Genomic DNA, 22151 nt, shown 5'->3' with positions numbered 1-22151 from the left:
TAAACATGATTAAGGGATAATTAATCTAATGAAAATAAGAAAATATAAAACTACAATATAAGAGATCTAGTAATAAGGAAGAACAAAGAATAACAATGAAAAAGAAGAATTAAAACTGAAACTTTGCAATTAATTGAAACAAAAGTACCTTGGATGTGTAGAAATCACAAACCTTAATCTTAGAATCTCAAATCTTAAACAAAAATAAAATGTTTATCTCTCTAATAAGAACCTTAATATCACTCTCGAAACTATATAGAATAAAGCATAAGTCGAAAATCTCTCTTCTCTCTCCTCTCCTACAAAACTCTAATTTTCACCCTAGGGAAAGGGTGGTGGTAAGTCCCCTTTCCTCCTTTTGATTACTAGTTTTTTTATGTTTATATTTTTAATAAATTTCAGTCTCTTTCTAATAGAGAGTTTTTCTACCCATATATTGGGTTATATCTAGCCATATATTGGGTTTTATCTCTCTCCATGTGAGAGTTTGGAGACTTTGTTTTTGGGTTTTTGGGTCATTCAAGATGTTGAACGAAGTTTGTGTGGAGTTGCAACAGATGTCAAGACTTTATTTACAATCACTTGAACTAAATCCAGTCTTACTTCAAAACTATAAAAGATTGACAAAACCCCCTTGCAGAAGGCTGCATTAGACAACGATGTGGAAGACGAGAATTTTCAGAAGTTTTAGATCTACTCAACCATCATGGTTTTGTCATATTAGAATTGTATTTATTTCATTTTGATATGTATTTTTTTAGTTTCTACTTCTATTGTAGATGTCGTATGAGTTTGAATCAATGAATTAATGTTAATTTTTTTAAAAAAGCATAAGTCGAATAATAATCATCTCCTACTATTTTAATTAGGCACGAGGCCTCCCAATTTTTCACTAAACATAAATGGTGTGGGCGCACCCCTCAATCAGGTGCAGGTGCACCAAACATAATGATCTCGAAATGCAGGAATTTGTCGAGAGGTGCGGGAGCACCTTAATAATATGTTCCTGATACGATTCTTTTGGAAGAAAGAGATCTATGTTATTCCTAATAATCCTAATTCTACCAATAAGCTAAGTTGTTGGTTAAATTTTCACCAATGGCATGGTTGAGAAGTTTTGGTTTAATAGGATATTTCATTTTACCTATCTTAAAAATACTCCAATTCTAACTTATTTAATCCACGGTCCACTTGTGCATTTAGGATTGCACATTTGTTCGATTTTTGTATTTCTTTGTTCTTCTTTAGGTCAATTTTATTTAAAGCAGGTGAGAATTATTAGTAATTATACAATATTTCTATTAAATACCTCATCTTGAAGTGTCATCCATTCTCATGGTTTCATTCACAAGGACCACCCTAATCAACCAAGTAGTACTTGGTTGAGTGATTTGATTTCTGTCTCACAATCTTGTGGTTGTCCGATCAAAAACTCAATTAAAAGCACTTTAGGAGTGGAGATTCTCCCTTCCATTCCCCTTACTTTTAAGGAACCTTTCTCGCAAAGCCAAGTCAAATTAACCTGGGTGAGATTTTGGTTTGATAGGTGGCCTTCTTCCCACCTTAAAAAAAAATACGTTTTTTTTTAATGAACTTCTGTCAAGTTATGTCATTATCACACCAATGAAATTATTTCAGAATAATTTCAACCCCCCATTTCTCTGCTTTCATATTTGACCACACAAGCATAAAGAACAACCCAATAATTCAAGCTTATATTAAGATTTAAGGTGAGACTACTAATGTTATGTCCGGCCATAATTTGACGCCTTCTCTTTCTCTTTTTTCTTTTTGGTAGTGAGTTCTGCTCAACAGTTGTCATTCGTCTCTTTTAACTGTTTTAAGCTTATTTGTTATGTTTGAGACATAATTTGAATTACTGGCTCCATTTCATATTAGATGTTATAGTTGTACTTTTTATACATGTCAATAATAAATTTTAAGGACATATATTTCTAGTTTTGTATTTGTAAAAATTATAAAGTACATATTAAATGTATCATCTAATATGAAACGAAGAATGTAGAATGTTTTCCCTTTCCACCACAGAAAAGGAAAAACTTTAGGAAAAATTGACAAGAAAAATCTCAACTTTCACCAGTCTTCTAAAAATAATCCTAACTTTGAATTATTTTAGAATAATCCTAACTTTAGGAGGTAACTTCTCAAAATAATCCGAATTATTAATTATATATATATTATAGACCTAAAACGAATTAGTGTAGGTAAGAAAAGTGATAGTTTGGTTTATTTTGAGAAGATCCCCTCAAAAGTTAGGATTATTCTGAAATACTCCAAAGTTTGGATTATTTTAAGAAGACTGATAAAAGTTGAGAGTATTCATATCAAATTTTCCAAAACTTTAAAAGTGAAATTCAAGCTTATAATTCGAGAAACACAACCGAACGAGCTTGATTAGTTAACTATGTTTTTTATACTTTAAGACAAGATTGTTACCTAATTCTTAAGAAGTGCTTTATTTGTCCTTTAGTAGGCTTCTCATTTCTCCTTTGTAAATTTTTCAATACACATTTTGTATCATTAATATTTTAATTACATATTAGTAAAAATTGTAAAAGTTTAAATCTGGTAATGTACACGCACAATGAAACGAATTAAACAAGACCTTACATACTTAAGTTTTTTTTTAATATATTGGAAAAAAGTTTGGAAGATTTTCTTTACTTATGAATATTGCCAAAATTAGAAATGAAAATTTAATTGAGGGACGGATGAAATAGTAAATAACTCCACTAGTAAACAAGAAAAAGTATGAGTAGATTTTCAAAATGCCATAAATAAAAGAAAAATTGAAGGCCCGACTAAGTCTATTATGAATGATCTTCTTATAAAATTATGTCAAATCATTTACACAAATTCTTGAGTGTAGTTGTTACACCATAATACATGGTGTAACAACCTATAAATTAGAGGTGATCATGGACCGGATCGGGCTTTGGCTAAAAAAGTGATCCGTTTCGGGCGGCCAAGCCTCAAGTCGAAATTCCCTCGCCAAAATCCACTAATTCGGGCCTCCAAGCGGGGTTTTGGGGCTGTGCCAAAACTTAGCCTATTTTTCCAAATTTGCGTCGGCCTGGCTTTTTTCCCCAAAAATCGGGTCGAGCCTTAACCACCGACCGAACAATTGTGCCCCAAATCCGTCCATTTTTGGGTTGGGTCCATGCTGATCACATCTACCATAAACCACCATTTTTTTGGAAAAAGAATTCAAATAACATGAGATTCATGCGTCATATGTATAGTCTATGTCATTCTTGCTGCTGGAGTTTATGTCATTATACATGTTACACAATAAGTTATGGTATAAGTGTATAACAAATTACCCTCAAGATACACTCAATTCTAAATAATTATAAGAATTGACATGATGTGAGAACTGATACTGGACAGAAAGAGCATTTTGCTTTTCTAGATTGCTACTTAATCAGATGATTGAATTGCACACTACTCCCTCTGTTTTTTTTTTTTATCATTCTCACTTTTCTGTGCGCGTCTTCCAATGCACATTTTAAAACTTAAATATCTTTCATTATATATTAGTAAAAACGATTTTTTCACCAAATGCCCCCGAGTTTTCATGAAATTCACCGGGTACCCCCGCACTTTTGAAAATACACGGGGTACCCCTCAGTTTCAACAAAATACACCCGGATACCCTTAATGACTAACGGCGTTAACTGCCGTTAGTCATTAACCCTTTTTTTAACCCTAATTAGCCACTAATTTAACCCTAATCCTACTTCTAACTCTAAACCCTAACCCTAAACCTAACTTTAAACCTTAACCCTAAACCCTAACCACCCTCTCCACCACCCCATCCACCCCATCAAACCCCCCCTCCCCAACCCCACCCTACCCACCACCCCAGCAGACCCCCCCTCCCCAACCACCGACCGCCCCCTCCCCACCCCCAGCAACCCCTTCCCTAACCCTCTCGCAGCCGCCCACCCCCACCCCCGTTCAGTTTCGATCCCCTCCCCGCACCCCCAAACTCACGGCCGCAACCTCCTACCTACGCAGCCCACGCAGCCGCCAGCCTCCCTCCCCTCGTCGGCGTTTCACCCTCTTCTCATCTTTTTTTTTTTTAATGTCACTCTAGAGCTGATGGGGTGGGTGTTTTTCGTGGAAGCGAACAACCCAGAAAAATTTGCGGGGAGGGAGAGATTCGACCGGAGTGGGGGAGGGTAGGGGGATTCGACCAGGGAAGGGGAGGGTGGGGGATTCGATGGGGTGGGGGCGCTGTGGAGGGTCGACGGGGTGGGGGCGCTGTGGAGGGTCGACGGGGGTGGGGGGAGCTGCGGGATGGTGGGGAGGGGGGAGCTGCTGTGGTGGGGGTGGTGGGAGGGTGGTGGATGGGTTAGGGTTTAGGTTTAGAGGTTAGGGTTAGTTTTTAAAATTAGGGTTAATTAGGGTTTAAATTAGATAATTAGGGTTAATGACTAACGGTGTTAACCACCGTTAGTCATTAAGGGCATTTGGGTGTATTATAGTAAAACTGAGGGGTACCCCGTGTATTTTCAAAAGTGCGGGGGTACCCGATGAATTTCATGAAAACTCGGGGGTATTTGGTGAAAAAACCGTAGTAAAAATTATAACGATTGAATATTAATAAAGTACTAATTGAGACGAATCAAACAAGACCCCACATGACTATGTTTTTTCTTATAAATTGAGAACATTTGAGAAGATTCTCTCTATGCATGAATAGTGTCAAAATTCTAAGTGAGAAAGATAAAAAAAAAACAGAGGGAGTACAATGTAATCATGAACATGTGCCATTTGAGCTAGTAAATGGACAGGTAATTAAGGCTAAGCACAGTTTAGCAGTTAAACGTCACACGTTAGGTTTATATATATATACACGCTCATCTTCATCTTAAGACTTGCTAATAAGTAATAAGCATAAAGCGAGGCTTTAATTTTTGGCTGGTCCACACTCCACACTCCAGTCCAGAGGAGTATTTTGCACATCAACAATAGTAAAAATAGGGACCATATTGAAGAGAGTAGCCTCAAATTTACTCGTCGTCTTAGTGACACTGGAAAGCCACATGTTATATGCATTATGCACATGGAATCAAGGAATATCCATTTTCCTAAGATATTTTTTTAAATGTTGTGTGCACCACCTAGAGACATAGGGCCATAAATTCTATCGACTTTAGCAAATGTATCTATATTTTGGTGACTTTAAGCCGTTAGGATGTGACTCATTTGAGTAGGAACTAGGAAATTGAAGGTTGAGTTTTAAAAAAGTAGAAAAAGTAGAAGAAGCCAACAACAGGATCTGTTCAATTTATTAAGAAATTGCAAATGAGGAAGTTGCATCGAAGATCCGGCACAAACTAGCACCTTCTCGTTATCTTATCCTATCCTGTCCATCTTACTAGTATATTCAATGAATTCTGGTGTAATCTTTTTGGTTGGTGTTAGTTATGCCGATAAGTGATTACTAACGGTCTAAATGGACATTGCTACATGACCTACATCTACTCATCTGATGTAGGAAGGTTAGCGGATAAGTTCGATAACGAAGTTCGACAAAAGAGCCTGAAATGATTTCTACTAATCGGGCTTCCGGAGTCCGATTGCTTATTGTGAAACCTTTTTGGAAGCGGAACGGGCCAACGAGTCAAACTAAACATCCGAGTTCGTTTAAGGCCCGAAATCAGCATTTTAATTATTTCCAGATTTTATTACTTCCTTAATTTCGTATAGGGTTTTGTGTTAAGTATTTAAACATTATTAGGTCATTATTGGGAGACAGTTTTTGACTTTTAATAATATCACAGAGTTCCTACTCTTTTCTGGTGGATTCCGGATTTTCTACAGATTTATCGCTTGTAAATCTGTTCGTTATTGATCGAGATTAGCGCTTGCTTTTCTCCATATTTTCCGAATGCGTCATCATCGGTTAGATAACTCACTGTCCACTATTAATAGAGCATTGAAAAAAATGACAATTATGTTAAGTTGGATTCTATTACCACAACACTCAACAAGTCTTTATTTATGGTGAATAGTCTGCCAGTGGGTAGACAATTTTTTTTAATCTAAACATCCAACATGCATTATGTGTCCTTATCAAACATGGTTGTTTGCTCCTCCAATTCCATACCCTGATGATGGTAGCTACTACACGATTTATTACATCTAACCACAAACAACAAAACTAGTACCATAAAATAAAAATCAAACGAAGTCATATAGTCATATAACTAGCAAACCAATGGTAATCCCCGTTACATCGATTCGTGAAGCAGCCAGCGCAACCGTAGCATGAGTTGGGATGACACACGACGACTATGAAAAGAAATGCATTTGACTACAGTCATCAGGAACATGATTCAATTCATTTTAAACATGCTTTAAGAACAAGGATAAATGGATTCACCAATGCATTCCTGCAGCATAGTACAACTACAACTGCACATAAGAAAGGGGTAGAAGTAGAACATTCATCACAATCATCAGTTCACCAATCACAACTGCATGAGCTATTGTGATACTGATACACAACCAAAAAGGCCAGACCGTATTTATAGTTTGCAGAATAAATGATTGAAAATTAAACCAACTTTGATTCCTTAGGAAACTAAATATATGTGTATATACGATCTTTCCATAGTCATATATGTGTGCAATATCGAAGGTGGGAGATCAAGTTTCAAAATTTGGTGGAAGCAAAATATCAATATTGTTGAGAGAGGGGGTTTAGGGTTTGTTGGACCTCTAGGTGAGTGATCCTGTGCGAGGGTAGTCCAGAGGAAATCCATCTTACCACGGTTCCCCAAAAAGGATTAAAAAAAGGAAAAATTGATTTTATCAGTCCCAACTATGGGCGCCCTGATAAAAACAGTCCCAACTTCAATTTATTATTGTTCAGTCCCAACTTTTGGGGGTATTTTACAATAACGGTCCCAGCAGGTTTCTAACCTGCTGTAGCAGGTAAACTCGCCAAAAAAAAAATTCCCTTTTTTTCTATCTTCTTCGTCCTCTTTCCTCCCTCCTCCTCCTCCTCTCCCCTGCCACCCGACCTCCCCTGCCACCCAGCCCCTTCCCTCGAAACCACCAACACCAGCCCACCAGCTCCCTCCCCGCAGCCACCACCCTCCCTCTCCCCGCAGTCCCCTCCCGCAACTGCCGCACCCCCTCCCCTATCCCCACTCCCGCAACCCCCTCCCCTTCCCCTGCAGCTACCGCAGCACCCCTCCCCTTCTTCTGCAAATGCCGCACAACCCCCCCTCCCCTCCCCTCCCCTCCCCTTCCCACGCAAACACCGCTGCAACGGCGACGAGGCAAACACCGACGACTGAGAAGAAGCGACGACGAGTGAGAAGAGGCGACGAGAATTGTGCGCGAAGGGACGGGGAGGGGAGGGGGTTGCGCGACTGGCGGGGAAGGGGAGGGGGGTTGCGCGACTGGCGGTGAAGGGGAGGGGGGTCGTGTGACTGCCGGGGAAGGGGATGGGGCAGTGCGACTAGCGGGAGGGGGGGTTGGGTGTTGGGGATGGGGTTGTTGGGGGTGGTGGCCGGGTTAGGGGAGAGGGGGGTTAGAGCAGGGGAGGAGAGGGGAGGTGGCAAGGAGGGTTAGAGCTGGGGAGGGGAGGGGAGGGGAGGTGACCTCTTAAACAGGTTATGGTTAACCTGGACCGTTATTGTAAAATACCCCAAAAGTTGGGACTGAACAATAATAAATTGAAGTTGGGACTGTTTTTATCAGGACGCCCATAGTTAGGACTGATAAAATCAATTTTTCCTTAAAAAAAAGTGGTTGAAATCACTAATTATATACATAATCTAGCCATAAAGGGTGATCCTTTCCACAAAGAAATATAGTTTATTATTACTTTTATAATACAACTTCAAATTAGTAATAATACATTTATACTTGAAGTCGTCTATTATTTTCATAAACTTAGATCAAATGACCTTAGTTTTTGGTAAGAGAAATTTCAACCCCGTCAGTGGGTAATGGATGTGAAAAATAGTTGATCTTCGAATCAGGATTAAGCAATTCCCATCTGCAATAAATAATCAAATTCTCGCTCAAAAAGTTTGATAATGTAATAATTCATGTAAACATGATTTTATTTAAACGACAATAAAATACTATTAAATAGTAAATACTTCACACAAGTAGAAAAAGAGAGAAAGAAAATTGTATACTCTGTGTTAGCTAGGTACGTACTTATATCCAACGGACAAGTGATGAATAAAAAGAGCTAGACTCAATCGAACAAGCGTATATCCCGGACAAGATCTTGGACCTCCCCCAAAGGGAAGGTATGTTCCATGCTTTGGTCGTATCTGCATGAGGTTGCAATAATTTTGGAGTGAAACAAGTATAACTAAAGAAAGAGTTTTTTTTTTTTTTCTGTGAACCTTTAATTTTTATGTTAGTTGCTTTGGTACCAAAAAAAAAAAAAGAAAGAGTTTTTTCTAATAATCTATATACATCACGATAAGCAAGACAAATGATACTACTAAGGATGTCTCGTCTAGTAATTAAAATTGAGGTGCTGTGAATGATAGGTCACATGTCGAATCGGAATAAAAATCGATGTGGCTAAAATGTTACTTACATCCCATCTATCTGGATTAAAAGACATGGGGTCCTCGAAATTTGAAGGATCAGTATGAAGGTATCTTAGCCATACAATAACACTCCAACCTTTTGGTATCATGTAACCTGCAACATAACAATAAAGTGTATCTCATTTTAGAAAACATTTCAACTCAAACTTTTTTTATACATATGTAGGAATAAATAGAACGAAAAGTATAGCTAATATTATTCCAATTAAGATCCCATTTGTAGATATGTTATTTTCGGACCTTTAAATTCAATATCATCAGTGGCTTTCCTGAAAACGAAGCTGGAAGAATTTGCCATTCTAATTGTTTCTTCTATGACCTGTGATAAGCAATAGTTAAGTTTTATGGTCAAATTTATATGAATATCTTAAAAGGAAATAAAGTAGAAAATCAATTTCGATTTGGAAATTTATATGACCTTGTTTGTATACTTAAGCTTCATAATATCTTCATATGTTATGTGCCCGCCATTTTTCTCTCGTGATATATCCCTGTTCTCTTCCTGCCATAATTTTTTGTATGTTGTTAAATCACTTCTATTGTGTAACATGTATAATGACATAAACTTCAATCAGACATGAACCACTATACAAATAATAAAATGAATCTTATATCATTTTGTCATTTATTTCATGTCATTTGAATTATTTTACAAAAGAAACGGTATAGGTTGTTGCACCATGAATTATGGAGTAACAGTTATACCCAGAATTTGTGATATACTTCCTCTGTTTCTTTTTACTTGCAACAGTTTGACTTTCACGCTTGCCAATGCATAATTTCAACCATCAATAACTTTAATTACCGATAAATAAAAATTATAAAAAGTATATATATTCAGAAAATATACATTCACACGAATCTAATAAGATCCCACATGAATATGTTTTTCCTTAACTATAAATCACCAAACATAAACTAAGTAGAGTTGGTGAATAGTGTAAAAGTCAAACCGTTGCAAGTAAAAAGAAACGGAGGAAGTATATATAAACAAGATCACATGAGAATGCTCCTCACATGAGAAATGAGAATGAATCTCAACCACACGATTGGTAGAGTTAGAATACTTGTTCATTATAGTTATATCCCCCTAAAAAATTTTGAGCCCAATTTTTTTTTTTGTTTTTTGAATTTTTTTTCTAATATTCTTTTTTGGAGTAACATCACTTTTTCGTTAGAGTTACATCACTTATTATAGCGCGTAAAATTCATTCTCATTTCTTATGTAAGCATGCATTCTCATATGAATTCACTTATATATATAATTATAAATGTGTTTTGACATAATTTCTAAAGAAATAGTCTATAACATAATTGATGCAATTCGATCATTACCCGAAGCTTTTGGAGAACATGGGGGTACTTGGCTAAAAAGTAGAGAGACCATGTTGTTACAGCAGCAATTGAAGCATGACCAATGTGGATAGTGCTCACAACATTATCCAACACTTCTTCCTCACTTAATTGTCTCCCTTCTTTATCCTTCATATGCATCAATCCATCCATTAAATCACTTGTACTTTGTGATCGTCCTTCACTATTGTCATTTTGCCTCCTTTTCTCTAGCTCCTCCTTCAGTTTCTTGGTAATCTTCTTCCGACACTAGAGATTTTATCATGGACACATACACATGTAGCTCATTGTTATTATTTCATACTAGAGTTTACCTTACAAAAAAAAACTTTACTTGTGAGATAGTTAAGATAGACTAAAGGAGTAGATTATTTAAAGGCTTGTTCCTTATTGTTTTGTATCTTTGAGTATTTGGAAAACTAACAAGAAATATTTATGAAAAAAAAGGATTTAATTGTCAAGTTGTTCCAATGAGAAAGGGAGTATATGACTAGAGTCTAGCGAGCACATATGCATGAGTGGTTTGAACTTTGAAGTTCCATATATAACTTTTCTAATCTCAAAATAAAGAAAATCAAATAATCATTTTATTTTGGGGTAAAGAAAATCATATTATTTATTATTATTGAGTGTGATACACATGAGCTAAAAAAGCCTTAATGACTTATTTGGTCGATGATAATAAATAATCAATAATTTACGATAAACCTTTTAAAAAAACTCTTATACATGCATATGTTAATGTTTGTTCATTTCAAATATTTAGTTTACTTTTCTTCACATATTTTCATCATAATCAATTACCTCTATATATAGTTTTTGCGTTACTGAATGTTAGCATATGCAATTATATCAAGAAAGTCAAACATTATGAATATTGATATGGAAAATGTTTGATACTTTTGTAATAAAATTACTTCTAAATTAATTGCCATCACCACAATTAATTAGCATGTACTTAATGTTTCAAGTTGTATAAGTGCTAGCTATACATGCATTAAGAAATAGTATAACTTGAGGGCATGATGATAGGCTGTTCCCGGGAAATTCCATGGTAGGGCTCGCATTCCATGATTGACACCTTCAAATAATTTCTCAAGAACATCTATTTGATCAGTGCTAGCCTCAAAACCAGAAAAATACCTCATAGTGTACCCAAGTGTAACCTGTTAATTAGAATGAACCAAATATAGTACATGAGTATGTCAATATTTATAACAAAAGTTAATTAATTAAGCCATCATATACTCATATCATATGAAGTTGAAGGCGTAGCTACTAGCTAGTAATTACCTTCTGCAATTGGCTAATAGCTACGATTTTGGGCTTTTGTGACCAAAGTTGAAGGGCCTCAACAATAGTGGGCTGGACTTGGAGCAAAAACCGAGCAAGAGAATCAGGGCGGTTAATAGAATTCACAATAAAACTCTTGATAACACCATGGCGTGGGCCTTGCAGTGTTATTACAGAATTAGTTCCCAAAACTTCAGCGGTGGGCCAATCTTGTTTGAATACATCGCTTGAATTAAGAACCAGTTTGCAAAGAGCAGGAGAGCATGCTATGATGCTTGGAGACCCATATAAATAGGTTCTGTAAACTCCCACATTTTCTCCATACCTATCAACAAATTAACCATATTGTCAAAAATATAAAAAGCTCATATAAAATGCAACATTAGTCCAACTTCTTAGTTTATTTCATTTATGAAAAAATTGAATAGATGTGAATTGCAAGTTTCGTGAGGACCGAACCTATTTGAGGACAAGATCCTACATGAAGTGAACTATAAAGGAGTAATGTTGAAGAGAATCAAGAGGTAAAGATTGAGTGAATAGATAACAAGCACAAACTATCTTAAAGTTTGAGTCTTGTGGCAATTTCCTAAGGCCCAAAAACTTTATAAAAAGCACATGTACTATTATTCAATGAACTAAATGAGACGAAAATATAATGGTGTGAACTTCATAGTGTACCTAGGTGTAACCTGTTAATTATCATTAATTCGGTGCGTGTAAAAATATGGACTCTAGATTCTTATGACTAAGGAACATAAGTTGGAGGTTTGGGGGAAGGATTTAGACGGTTAGACTTGCTAATTTGAGATAGTTAAGATGAATTTCATCACAACCATCCTACATTGCACATATTCAAAAAAAAAAAAAAATACAATAAGATGAAAATTTGACTTTGTGAAACTAATGGCACTTATGGAGGGTAACATACTTGCGTTTTTTGAGGTTGATGAAATCATCAGGACGACGAGCTTTATTGAAGAACCAAAGAAAGGAGAAAGTTTCTCCGAACAAAGGAAAACCTAAGTGACCAGGTGGTAATTTGATATTGAATATTGAGCACCTTGCCTTAACTCTTCTTACATACCATATCTCATTCCACCACCATAATGTCAATCCTATCATTGGCAAAACTATTACTATAGATAGTAATAAAAATCCTAATTCACAATTCATCCACATTTTTGTGGTTAGTACTCCTTAATCCTACAATATAAATATACAATATATGCTCTCTTGTTTCTCCCACAATATATGAATCTCTTAAAACCATATGCTACTTATTTATATATAGACATGGATACCAACATCTGAGATTGCCCTAACATCCAACAATTTAATGATGACTTGTCCGACACCTACTTACCGAAGAGGCGAGGACTAATACATAGCACTAAAAAAGTTAGCAGAGTGATATGAGGCATAATGAGCCATTTGACTTGTTTGTTACATAATTAAGGTACGAATACGAGGCAAATGGTTAATGTTGATTTGGCTTGCATATGAACAAATAAGGGTCAGGTTTGCACATATGTGCCTAAGTTTTGGCAACTATCATATTTTTGTGTGTTGAGTGTTGACGTGATGACGTCTATCGGTCTATATCATTATTATTGTGTCATTGTGTGAGGTAAAACATACCTGGTTGTAGTTTCGATTCAAGAGGGATTAAGGGGAATAGGATGTTGACAAGTGGACTCATTTATTTGATTTGCTAATGTTAGATGTATCTGAAGTAGTAGTACATTCCTAACTAACGTGATATTACTATATTAGTCAATTCAAGAGGTGATATAAAAGCGGGCAATTTTAGTTTTCTAGAGAGATGGAGTATATTTCATTCATGTTAGCAATCATCAGGAAGCTCCCAATTCATATTTTCATTATATATGCAAGTTTTTTTATGCTCAAATTGAAATTAGAAGAAGCATGCAATTATGCATCATAAAAAAAAAACATGTAGACAAAAAAATCATTTTGCTTAAACAGTAAGTGTAATGAAAACAACATGCAAATAGAACATGAAAATGTAATTAAAACAAATATGTGTAAAAATACGACATACATCAAGGTCTTGTGTACTATATATAATACCATGTCATTTCCATAGTTTATTCTTACTACCATACCATTACAAATCTTTGACATAAAGATGACAATTCAGTCCGGATCCGATTTCAGTACAAGTACTTGATCCCACAAAAAAGACCACTATCAATGCAACCACCACCACCGCTAGGCTGCCTCACCTTAGTACTCTAGACGCTGCCTTATCCACCCCAACCCAACCACCTTGACCACTAACCCTCCATCAATCACCACCACGTGGCGCCACTACACTCACTTCTCCACCCATGCTTGCCATCCTTATTAGCCACATTTTAGAAGGAGAGTTGGGGTACGTGTTAGGTTCAACTAATTAGTCATATTCTCCCCTTAAAATTTATTCTTTATTTTTGTTACATCCACAAGAAAAAAGTTCAATGTAGGCATCCCAAATGAAGATTCCTGATTCCTCAACCAAATCTAGGCTACATGCCTACATATATGCTCTCCTTGTTCAACTAGTTCTAATTCCATGTTATCCTTTCTTTTTAAAAAAAATTATTTACATTTCTCATACTTCTTTCTATTGAGTTCGTTCTTTACCTGGTTACTAAACTAGCTACCTGGCTAAACTAGCTAGATGCTTTGACAAAATAGAATTAGGTTAAAGTTGTGGGTGTGTTGCCTCTGATTCATTCAATTATCAACTAGCTTTTTATGCACGCGATGCGTGCGATGACATTTTTAGGCGTAATTATTACTAAGTACTCCCTCTGTTTCAAATTATAAGGCATTTTAGCTAAAAGAATTTGTTTCATAATATAAGGCATTCTACAATACCAATGTAAGATTAAATGCAACTTTATATTATCAAGATAAGCTTATAGGTTATTTTGTATTATCAATACAATATTTAATGTCAATTCTTATTACCCATACAAATCTAACTAAAATTAACTAAATTCTTAATCTATGTGCAAAAACCTTAAACGACTTATATTTTGAAACGGAGGGAGTAGTAAACAAAAAGCAATGCAATTTAGTATTTAAGTTCACATCCATTTTGTGAATAAGATTATTTGAAATACAATCAAATAGTATTTAAAAACACTTTAATAAATAAGTATAAGTATTGAAATTGCATTTGTAACTACTTTTTTGTTGACATTAACTAATTTTCTTGAAAATCCACGCACACTCATCAGCCCAGTCAACTTCAAATATGTAATCAACGGTGTGGAACTGATTAATATCCATGGTGTTACTTGGTGGATGTAAAAACCATGAGTATTCTTTGAATCCGAAAACTTTCATAACTTTGTTGAAAACTGCTGCTCTTCCATTAGGCTGCAATTAATAGAATATTATTTTGTAGTTGTAAAACGATACGTAAAAAAAAGTTTGGAGTACTTGACAAACCTGTTGAAGTAGTGATTTGATTTCAGTCGGAGTACACCGCAACATGTGTTGAGTTAGGTCGTTCATCAATGTTACTCCCATTTTACCACTCTTGTCAGAAATAATGAGTCGAAGCATTAATCTGTCAACGGAAAAACACAATTAATAGAGATTTGTGAATATTTGTAATATATGTAGATTAATGTTATAAAGTTTATACCTTGGAATAGTTGCAGCATTTGTTAGATTGCACCGTACACATTTATAGGCCGTTTGGGTGATGACAATTTTTCTTAGACAACGATTACATGCTTCGTAAATAATCTCATCAGGTTGTGACTCAATACGCCTCACATGAGCGACTAATCGACAATAATGAACCTATCATAGAAAACAACAAATATTCGTTATTTTGTTTTGTATTGATAATTCCACTAATAAACAAATTGAAAAGGTTTATAGTTATTTACACTCGTTATAGTAGGTAATTTAGATATCCGAGTACGAATGGCATTATAAACTGCAATTGATGAATGCATTGCAAATGGACATGAGCGGAAAGCCGCAACCCGTTTCTGTGCCAGTTTCTCGGTGTCATACCTGAATTATAGTATGTGAAAAATCAATTTGATATACATAATAAAGGTGCGTATACATTTTTTTGATTAGTTGATTGGTGTGAAACTGAATGTTGCATACCATGCAGATAATAAACTGGTAAATTTGTTCTCTGTATTTAAGTATATTCTGCTGTAATAGCCGGTCGTAAGATATACCCCTGTTGACATAAATGATTCCAAAAATTAATCTTGGTCAACCATATACATATACAAATTTAAAAGCAATATCTTTGTTGTATGAAAAGGGATGTTATTCATACCGTGGTAATTTTTCAGATGAAGCCCACATGCGACAACAATTGAATGTTGTTTCCCATAGTCAAATGGTCCATCTCCGAAGACATGAACATAATCATTCCAAACAGTTAATTTGATAATGATCCACCTGGAGAGAATAAAGTTAAAAAAAACAATGCACTATAATAATAAATTGTGATATTAAATAAAGAATGTGCACGTACGTGTTATCCATTATTGCAACATCTCTTTTGAAAGAGTTGTTTCCAACCTGTTGAATCGGTGATACATCAAGGAGTATTCCAACGACATCTGAGAAACTTCACCATGCATTAAATATGTGTTTTCGTAGTGACAACATGTATATGTTGGAAATAAATAGACTTTACCGAATAATTTGTCACTGCAATCAACATGACGCCATATATGAGATAACGGCACTCTCTTGCAAAAAAAAGTGGGCATTGCAAGGTCATCTTCATCTTCAAGAATGACATAAGATGCATCAGTCAATAACATCTGTCTGGAATCGTCAACAATGTCATTTGTGTAGTCAGCAGGCACTATCTGTACAGATTGGAGCACATAGATGTAGCCTGCTTGAAATCTCCCAAGAAATCTCTCAATATGAGGGGACAATACAGTACACTGTATGCCATCACCCTATAAAAGCAATAATGATAATAATTATTATGGGTGTAATAATGGAAAGAAAATTTCCCAATATAATAAGAGTTATTTATAATATTTACCTCACTATCCACAAAAAGCATTTTCCAAATTTGTTTGCAAGCTCCACGATGTGTGAAGGTGAAGATGTCAAAATTATGAACCAATCGTGCTCGCACATCATATTTTCGTACTCCGCAAGGAAATAAATGAGCAAATGGTGTACAATGATATTCCATCCTAACAATTACCACAATTACATACAAATATATATAAAACATCACTTTCAATTGATACTGTTAAATCTAAAACATCGCGTGCATTAAAACCATGTGTAAACTCATACTATCAGAAAGTATAATTCATAACATTTATTAAATTTCGTTCAAATATGGTAATAATAATATATAAATGTAAGATACACTATGTAGGAAGTAACAAAACTTCCTTGTACACGATATTTTTTGTGAACACTCCTTCCTTTCCTCTAATCTTTCCATTGTCGACAGTAATCTTTGTCGTGTTCTCGGAAATTCTACGCGAAAGTGCAACATACAACTCCCATGGCTAAATACATGATCAGGAAGATATATCCCAACATGTGGGATGGTTTGCCCTTGCGACTTGTTTATAGTTAAACCAAAACTCAACTTTACAGGGAATTGCTTTCTGACCATCTCAAAAGGTAACCTAATATCTTCAGCAGTTTTCAACGGAATTCTTGGCAAAAAGACCCTGTTTCCCCTTGCATGTCCAGTTAAAATCTCAGCATCGATGAAATGATCCTTTAGCGAATGGCAAAGTAGTCGTGTTCCATTACAAAGACCATTTTTAGGATCGATATTCCTGAGAAGCATTAGAGGAACGCCAGGTTTCAGTTTGAGCACATGTGGAGGCAGTCCTGACGCGACAATTGAATTTAGGAACTCTTGTTGATACAGGTTTCTTGTATCATCAGGCACTGAATCAAATGAGTAGTATGTTCGTCCTTCTCCGAGAAATCGTTCGATAACCTTGTCATTGATTCTATCAGCATTTCGTTCAATGGAGTGATGATTGCTCTTTCAACCATAAAATTTCCATCACCGATGTGTTCATTTAGATTGGGGAAAATTTGATCAATCAACCCATCAATCGAGGTATCAGCAACAGTAGGGATAACCATGTTACTCGGCAATTTTATCATATCATCTGAAATGGTAGGTTCATCGCCATTTCCAATAGAGAGTAAGAAATTAGCGAATCCATTGTCATGTCTAGATCTCATGTTTTCTCTCAATTGCAGAACCGAAATATGGTTCCATAGTGGAGACCTTATCAAGGATGCATCAATCATTTGAGCTCTTGTTCCATTTCTCACAACAGGTAGAACTTGCCTGAAATCCCCACCAAACACAATTATTTTTCCCCCAAATGGCAAGTCATTTCCCATTAAATCCTTAAGTGAACGATCAACTGCTTCAAACTGATACCTATGTGTCATTGGTGCCTCATCCCATATAATAATGAAGAATGTTTTAAAAGAATGCCGGTTTTTGAACCCTTTGTAAAGGTGCATGACGATGAGCTATCTGGTTTTAATGGTAGTTGAAAAGTTGAGTGTGAAGTTCTCCCTTGGTGCAACAATGTGGCAGCAATTCCAGAAGTTGCTGTTGGGATAGCTATCTCACCTCTACCTTTTATAGTAGCTAATATAGCTCGATACAGATATGTTTTTCCAGTACCACCGGGACCATCAACAAAGAAAGCACCACCATTTTTTAAAGTGATAGCATTCATCACTGTGTCATATGCATGTCGTTGATCAGCATTCAACTTACCTATGCACTCGGTATCCTCAGTAGGAACTGGACTGAGAAATACTCCTCCATCACTTCAGATAACTCGTCAATATTTTCAACAGATTCTGGTAAATTTGGCAATTCATTGTAGTCTGATATTGTTTTCCTGAGCGGTCGTAATAAGCGATCCAAGTCTTTAAGAAGCTTGTAAGTTAGAATTTCATTGTTGTTTGTCGTTGTCGAAGACGGATAATCCTCAACCAAGTGTGGGAAGAATCATCCCATAGTGCACGTAACCCAGATGGTTGACAATATATTAAGATAGTTGCAAATAATCGTCTCAGTGCCGACGGCATTCTTACCTGACATGCTTCTCTAAGACATTGACGTATGCTTTCATCATTCTCAATAAGACCTAAGGACTCAGCTGCAGCTCTAAAGGTAGGGTGGGGTATCCCATTGACAGTCCTTAAATGATCATATGATTGGGGCCCTTTGACATGGTTTAGTAACATTCTTAGGTAAAACCTTTCAACATCCAGAGGCGAAGCTACATACAATCGACCAATTACTCTCTGCATGGTTTTCCTTCGGCGCCACTCTCGCGTGGAATTAATCCATCTATATTTTTGGAAATTCTCTATATAAGTAATTTGGCTTCAGGATCTACTGAATTCATCTTGAAAAACTCAGTCAACATTGTTTTGGAGTTCCTTGGGTCAGCCAAAATGCTTTCGATAGGCTGGTTTCCTTCGAATCTAACTTGGTGCATGTTTGGCAAGTGAACTTGCAGACGGTCTACTGACGGGTTCATCCGAGTCATTGGAAATTTGTAAAATTTCCACATAGCTTCAGGTGCACAAATCCATCTTGCATCAACGAACTGTGCAATCTCATCCCCTTTATGAACTTCCATGGAAACTCTATCAGAACCCTTATGGATGTATTTGTATAAATATTTGACACACTTAATACTGCTGCATATCTCTACATTAATGTGACAATCATACTTATTCAACAACCATGGGTTATATGGAACTACCCACCGACTCCCTTGTTTCATGCATGGTGAACGTGGATTCTGGACACCACATGGGTTGTGAATCATGTGTTTAAGAATCCTTTTATGGAGCTCTGGTTCTTGTTGTTGGTCAGGAATTTCTGCTCTCACTATTTTTCGTAATCATCAGGAGTGGCAAGCTTGTCACTTTGGTCAAGAATTAGTAACATATGAACATGTGGAAGCCCTCGTTTTTGGAATTCAATCACATATACATAAGCAACTACCTTCCGAGAACATTCCTTTCTAACACATCCTTTTTTAACTCCTCAGTCTGGCATGAAATACCCTTGTTAGCAAGTCTGGACGATCATGAGGTTGTTGGCCAGGTAGTAATTCGCTACTATTTCTGACCACGACGGATTCGCACGTCATAGTAAGGAATATGTCTGGCTTGCCAAATTTGTGCACCAAAGCCATTGCATCTTGGTATCGTTGATGCATATCTCGCGGACTCCCAACAAATGATGATGGAAGTATAGTTCTTCGTCCAACATTTTCTACATGTAGGTAAGAAAGTGCATAAAATAAGGTTCAAATAATGAATAGGTGTCTATATTAAAAGTAGATAATTACCGATATGATGTGAAATCATACCTGTATTGTGTTCTCCGGCCGGATTGTATGAATCCTCTAGTCCCTTGTACAAATCTGCACGAATTGTGTCTTGGTTGAGTGCAACCCATCTCAAATTGGATGCTTGCATCTTTACACAGTTGTCCACAGCAAATTGTTGAGTTAACCGGCCAGCTCTTAAGACTATAGAATCATAACATTCTCTCATCTATTTCAAGTATAAATTGGTGAAGCAGTTAGAATAAATATAATGATTAACATTGAGGATGGGAGAATGGTTGTGATATTGTATGTACCTGAAACATATACGAATAAAATTCTCGGCATGTTATCTTCTTGCCAGTTAAAGATCTGGTGTTTAAATCCCAACCGTAAGAGCCGTAAGGAAATAATAGAGGATATTGTAGTGGATCGTAATAGCCTGCTGTCTCTTTAATAGACATGAGTCGTCCAGTGACGGACTCTACCATGACATCCCTTTCTTTCAGGTTGGCAATATCATCACCTCCGACAACAACTGCTGCAACTTGAGAGGCTGAAGGCATTGAATAATTATGTTGGTTAGGAGGTTGCTCTTTTATGACAAACTTGCATTGTTGTATGTCATCTCGTTGAGCAAGATGTCGGAGAGTATGGACAAAAGGATTATGCTCGTTCAAAATATTTTTAATCCTATCAATGATATCCACTCTTAACGTTGCATTTTCTGCCATTCGATGCTCATTTTCATGCTCGATATCATATATGTACATTTGAAGGAATCGAGGACGATCATTTGAGTTCAAAGGTAATAATCCCAATACGATGATAAATTGAACCGTGAGCACGATATGTGTACACACCTTGACGTGCGTCGGCTAATTCATCATCTATAACTACTCCCATTGAAGTAAATGCGAAAACATGATTATACTTTCGAATGTTCAGTCTGAAATGTTCCCATCCTCTCCTTGATCAGAATAGAGGCCTAGTAGAGCAGATGACAAAGGGAATTCAGGTAATCTGACCTTCCGCTCAAGCAACATAATTCTGATGATTCACAACTAAAAAGTCGTGCTTGACAGTGTGGACATGTTGTCATTGGAGGTAGACTGAATATGGGAACCCCATTACTCTCTTGGTAATCCCTTGCACAATTGTGATATCCACGTCGCCCGACCTTCCAAATCCTTATTCCAGAAGTTGCCGCTCCTGGCGTGTTATTGACATTGGAAGTGCTACTTTCACCAACACAGAAGTGTCGAGTCGGCATGTTACTTTCAGTTGCAATCCCAGAATTATTGTTGGCATTAATGTCAAACAATAGTTCACTGCGTAAGAGATCGTATAAATTAATTGAGTAACGAAAGTTTAGGCAAATGTTTATGTCTAGTTTAGATACATACGATTATGTCTTCCATGATCATGTGTGACATGACTTTGGTGATTAGTGATGTCTACCATAGGCATCCTTATATTTGAAGAGGTAGGTACATCACGTTGATTCACAGTCTGACATTGTCTTTCAGTGGTGGGTGAGTCAAATTGAATGTGCAAAGGTGTTACCGTATCATCTTCTCGTCTAGCTCGCCTTCTTGCATTTTCAGAATCTCTTTGTTCAGGGGTCATTGAATTTCTTCGTATCCTTTTATTTTCCATCCATCTAATCCTACGTTCTTGAGTAATTTGCAACTCGAAGTCGTCCATTCTAAAACTATATCGTATAAGATGTAATATTTTTAGTATAGTCTAAACATAAGAGTAGACATGAAGTACTACTTTTTTAAAAAGAGATTAACTTGAACTAATTAGCCATCTTTCATGGCTAGAAGAAGATCACATCCTAGAAACAAACGGAAAGTAAGCTATTATTACACGTTAACCCATAAATCGAGATTGAATTCTCTTCAACTATTATCAATTTATCATCCATATTAGAAATTATAAAAAAAAACCACCCTATAAAAAAATTTAAAATATATCTATTGTCATTTTCCTTTCACTTTGTCCTTCATCCTAACTTAAAATCTACATAAAGAGACAACCCAAAATTAAAGCCTAAATTCTAATCAACCTCCATCCTCAATAAATTCAAGCCTTTAAATCTTAATTCACAAAGTCCATAACCGACATTATCTTTAGGGTCTGTTCTCCCCAGCTTATTTTCAGTTCAGTTTAGTTCAGCTCCAATCAGTTCAGTTCACTTCAGCTCCATTATTTTATAACCATTTTGTTAAATATTATTAAGTTTGTATCTTAGTTCTTTTTTAGGCATAACTATTATTATGAAGTAGTAGACAAACATTTTTAGGCATAACTATTATTATTATTATTATTATTATTATTATTATTATTATTATTATTATTATTATTATTATTATTATTATTAGTATTATTATTATTATTAGTAGTAGTAGTAGTATTGTTATTAGTATTATTATTATTATTAGTATTATTATTATTATTTATTATTATTATTTATTATTACTATTATTATTGTTATTATTATTGTTATTATTAT

At 35.8% G+C, this 22151-nt stretch overlaps 2 protein-coding genes across 2 annotated transcripts; both read right to left on the bottom strand.

Moving 5' to 3' along the window:
• Positions 1-6231: 6231 nt before the first annotated feature.
• LOC104892788 (ent-kaurenoic acid oxidase 2) lies at positions 6232-12446 on the bottom strand. Its single transcript, XM_048645628.1, has 8 exons — positions 12352-12446; positions 11265-11589; positions 10964-11137; positions 9954-10220; positions 9037-9120; positions 8859-8937; positions 8606-8712; positions 6232-6324 (listed from the first exon to the last, which is right to left on the bottom strand). The coding sequence occupies exons 1-8, from the start codon at positions 12444-12446 to the stop codon at positions 6232-6234; spliced, it is 1224 nt and encodes a 407-aa protein (XP_048501585.1).
• A 4211-nt stretch (positions 12447-16657) lies between these two features.
• LOC130591339 (uncharacterized) lies at positions 16658-17717 on the bottom strand. The gene is made up of 3 exons (XM_057394614.1): positions 17248-17717; positions 16909-17080; positions 16658-16801 (listed from the first exon to the last, which is right to left on the bottom strand). The coding sequence occupies exons 1-3, from the start codon at positions 17715-17717 to the stop codon at positions 16658-16660; spliced, it is 786 nt and encodes a 261-aa protein (XP_057250597.1).
• Positions 17718-22151: the final 4434 nt, after the last annotated feature.

Source organism: Beta vulgaris, chromosome 5 (assembly GCF_026745355.1).
Source record: "Beta vulgaris subsp. vulgaris cultivar EL10 chromosome 5, EL10.2, whole genome shotgun sequence".
NCBI classification, from domain to species: domain Eukaryota; kingdom Viridiplantae; phylum Streptophyta; class Magnoliopsida; order Caryophyllales; family Amaranthaceae; genus Beta; species Beta vulgaris.
The sequence above is the reverse complement of the archived record's forward strand: the minus strand, read 5'-3'. Positions and strand labels throughout refer to the sequence as shown.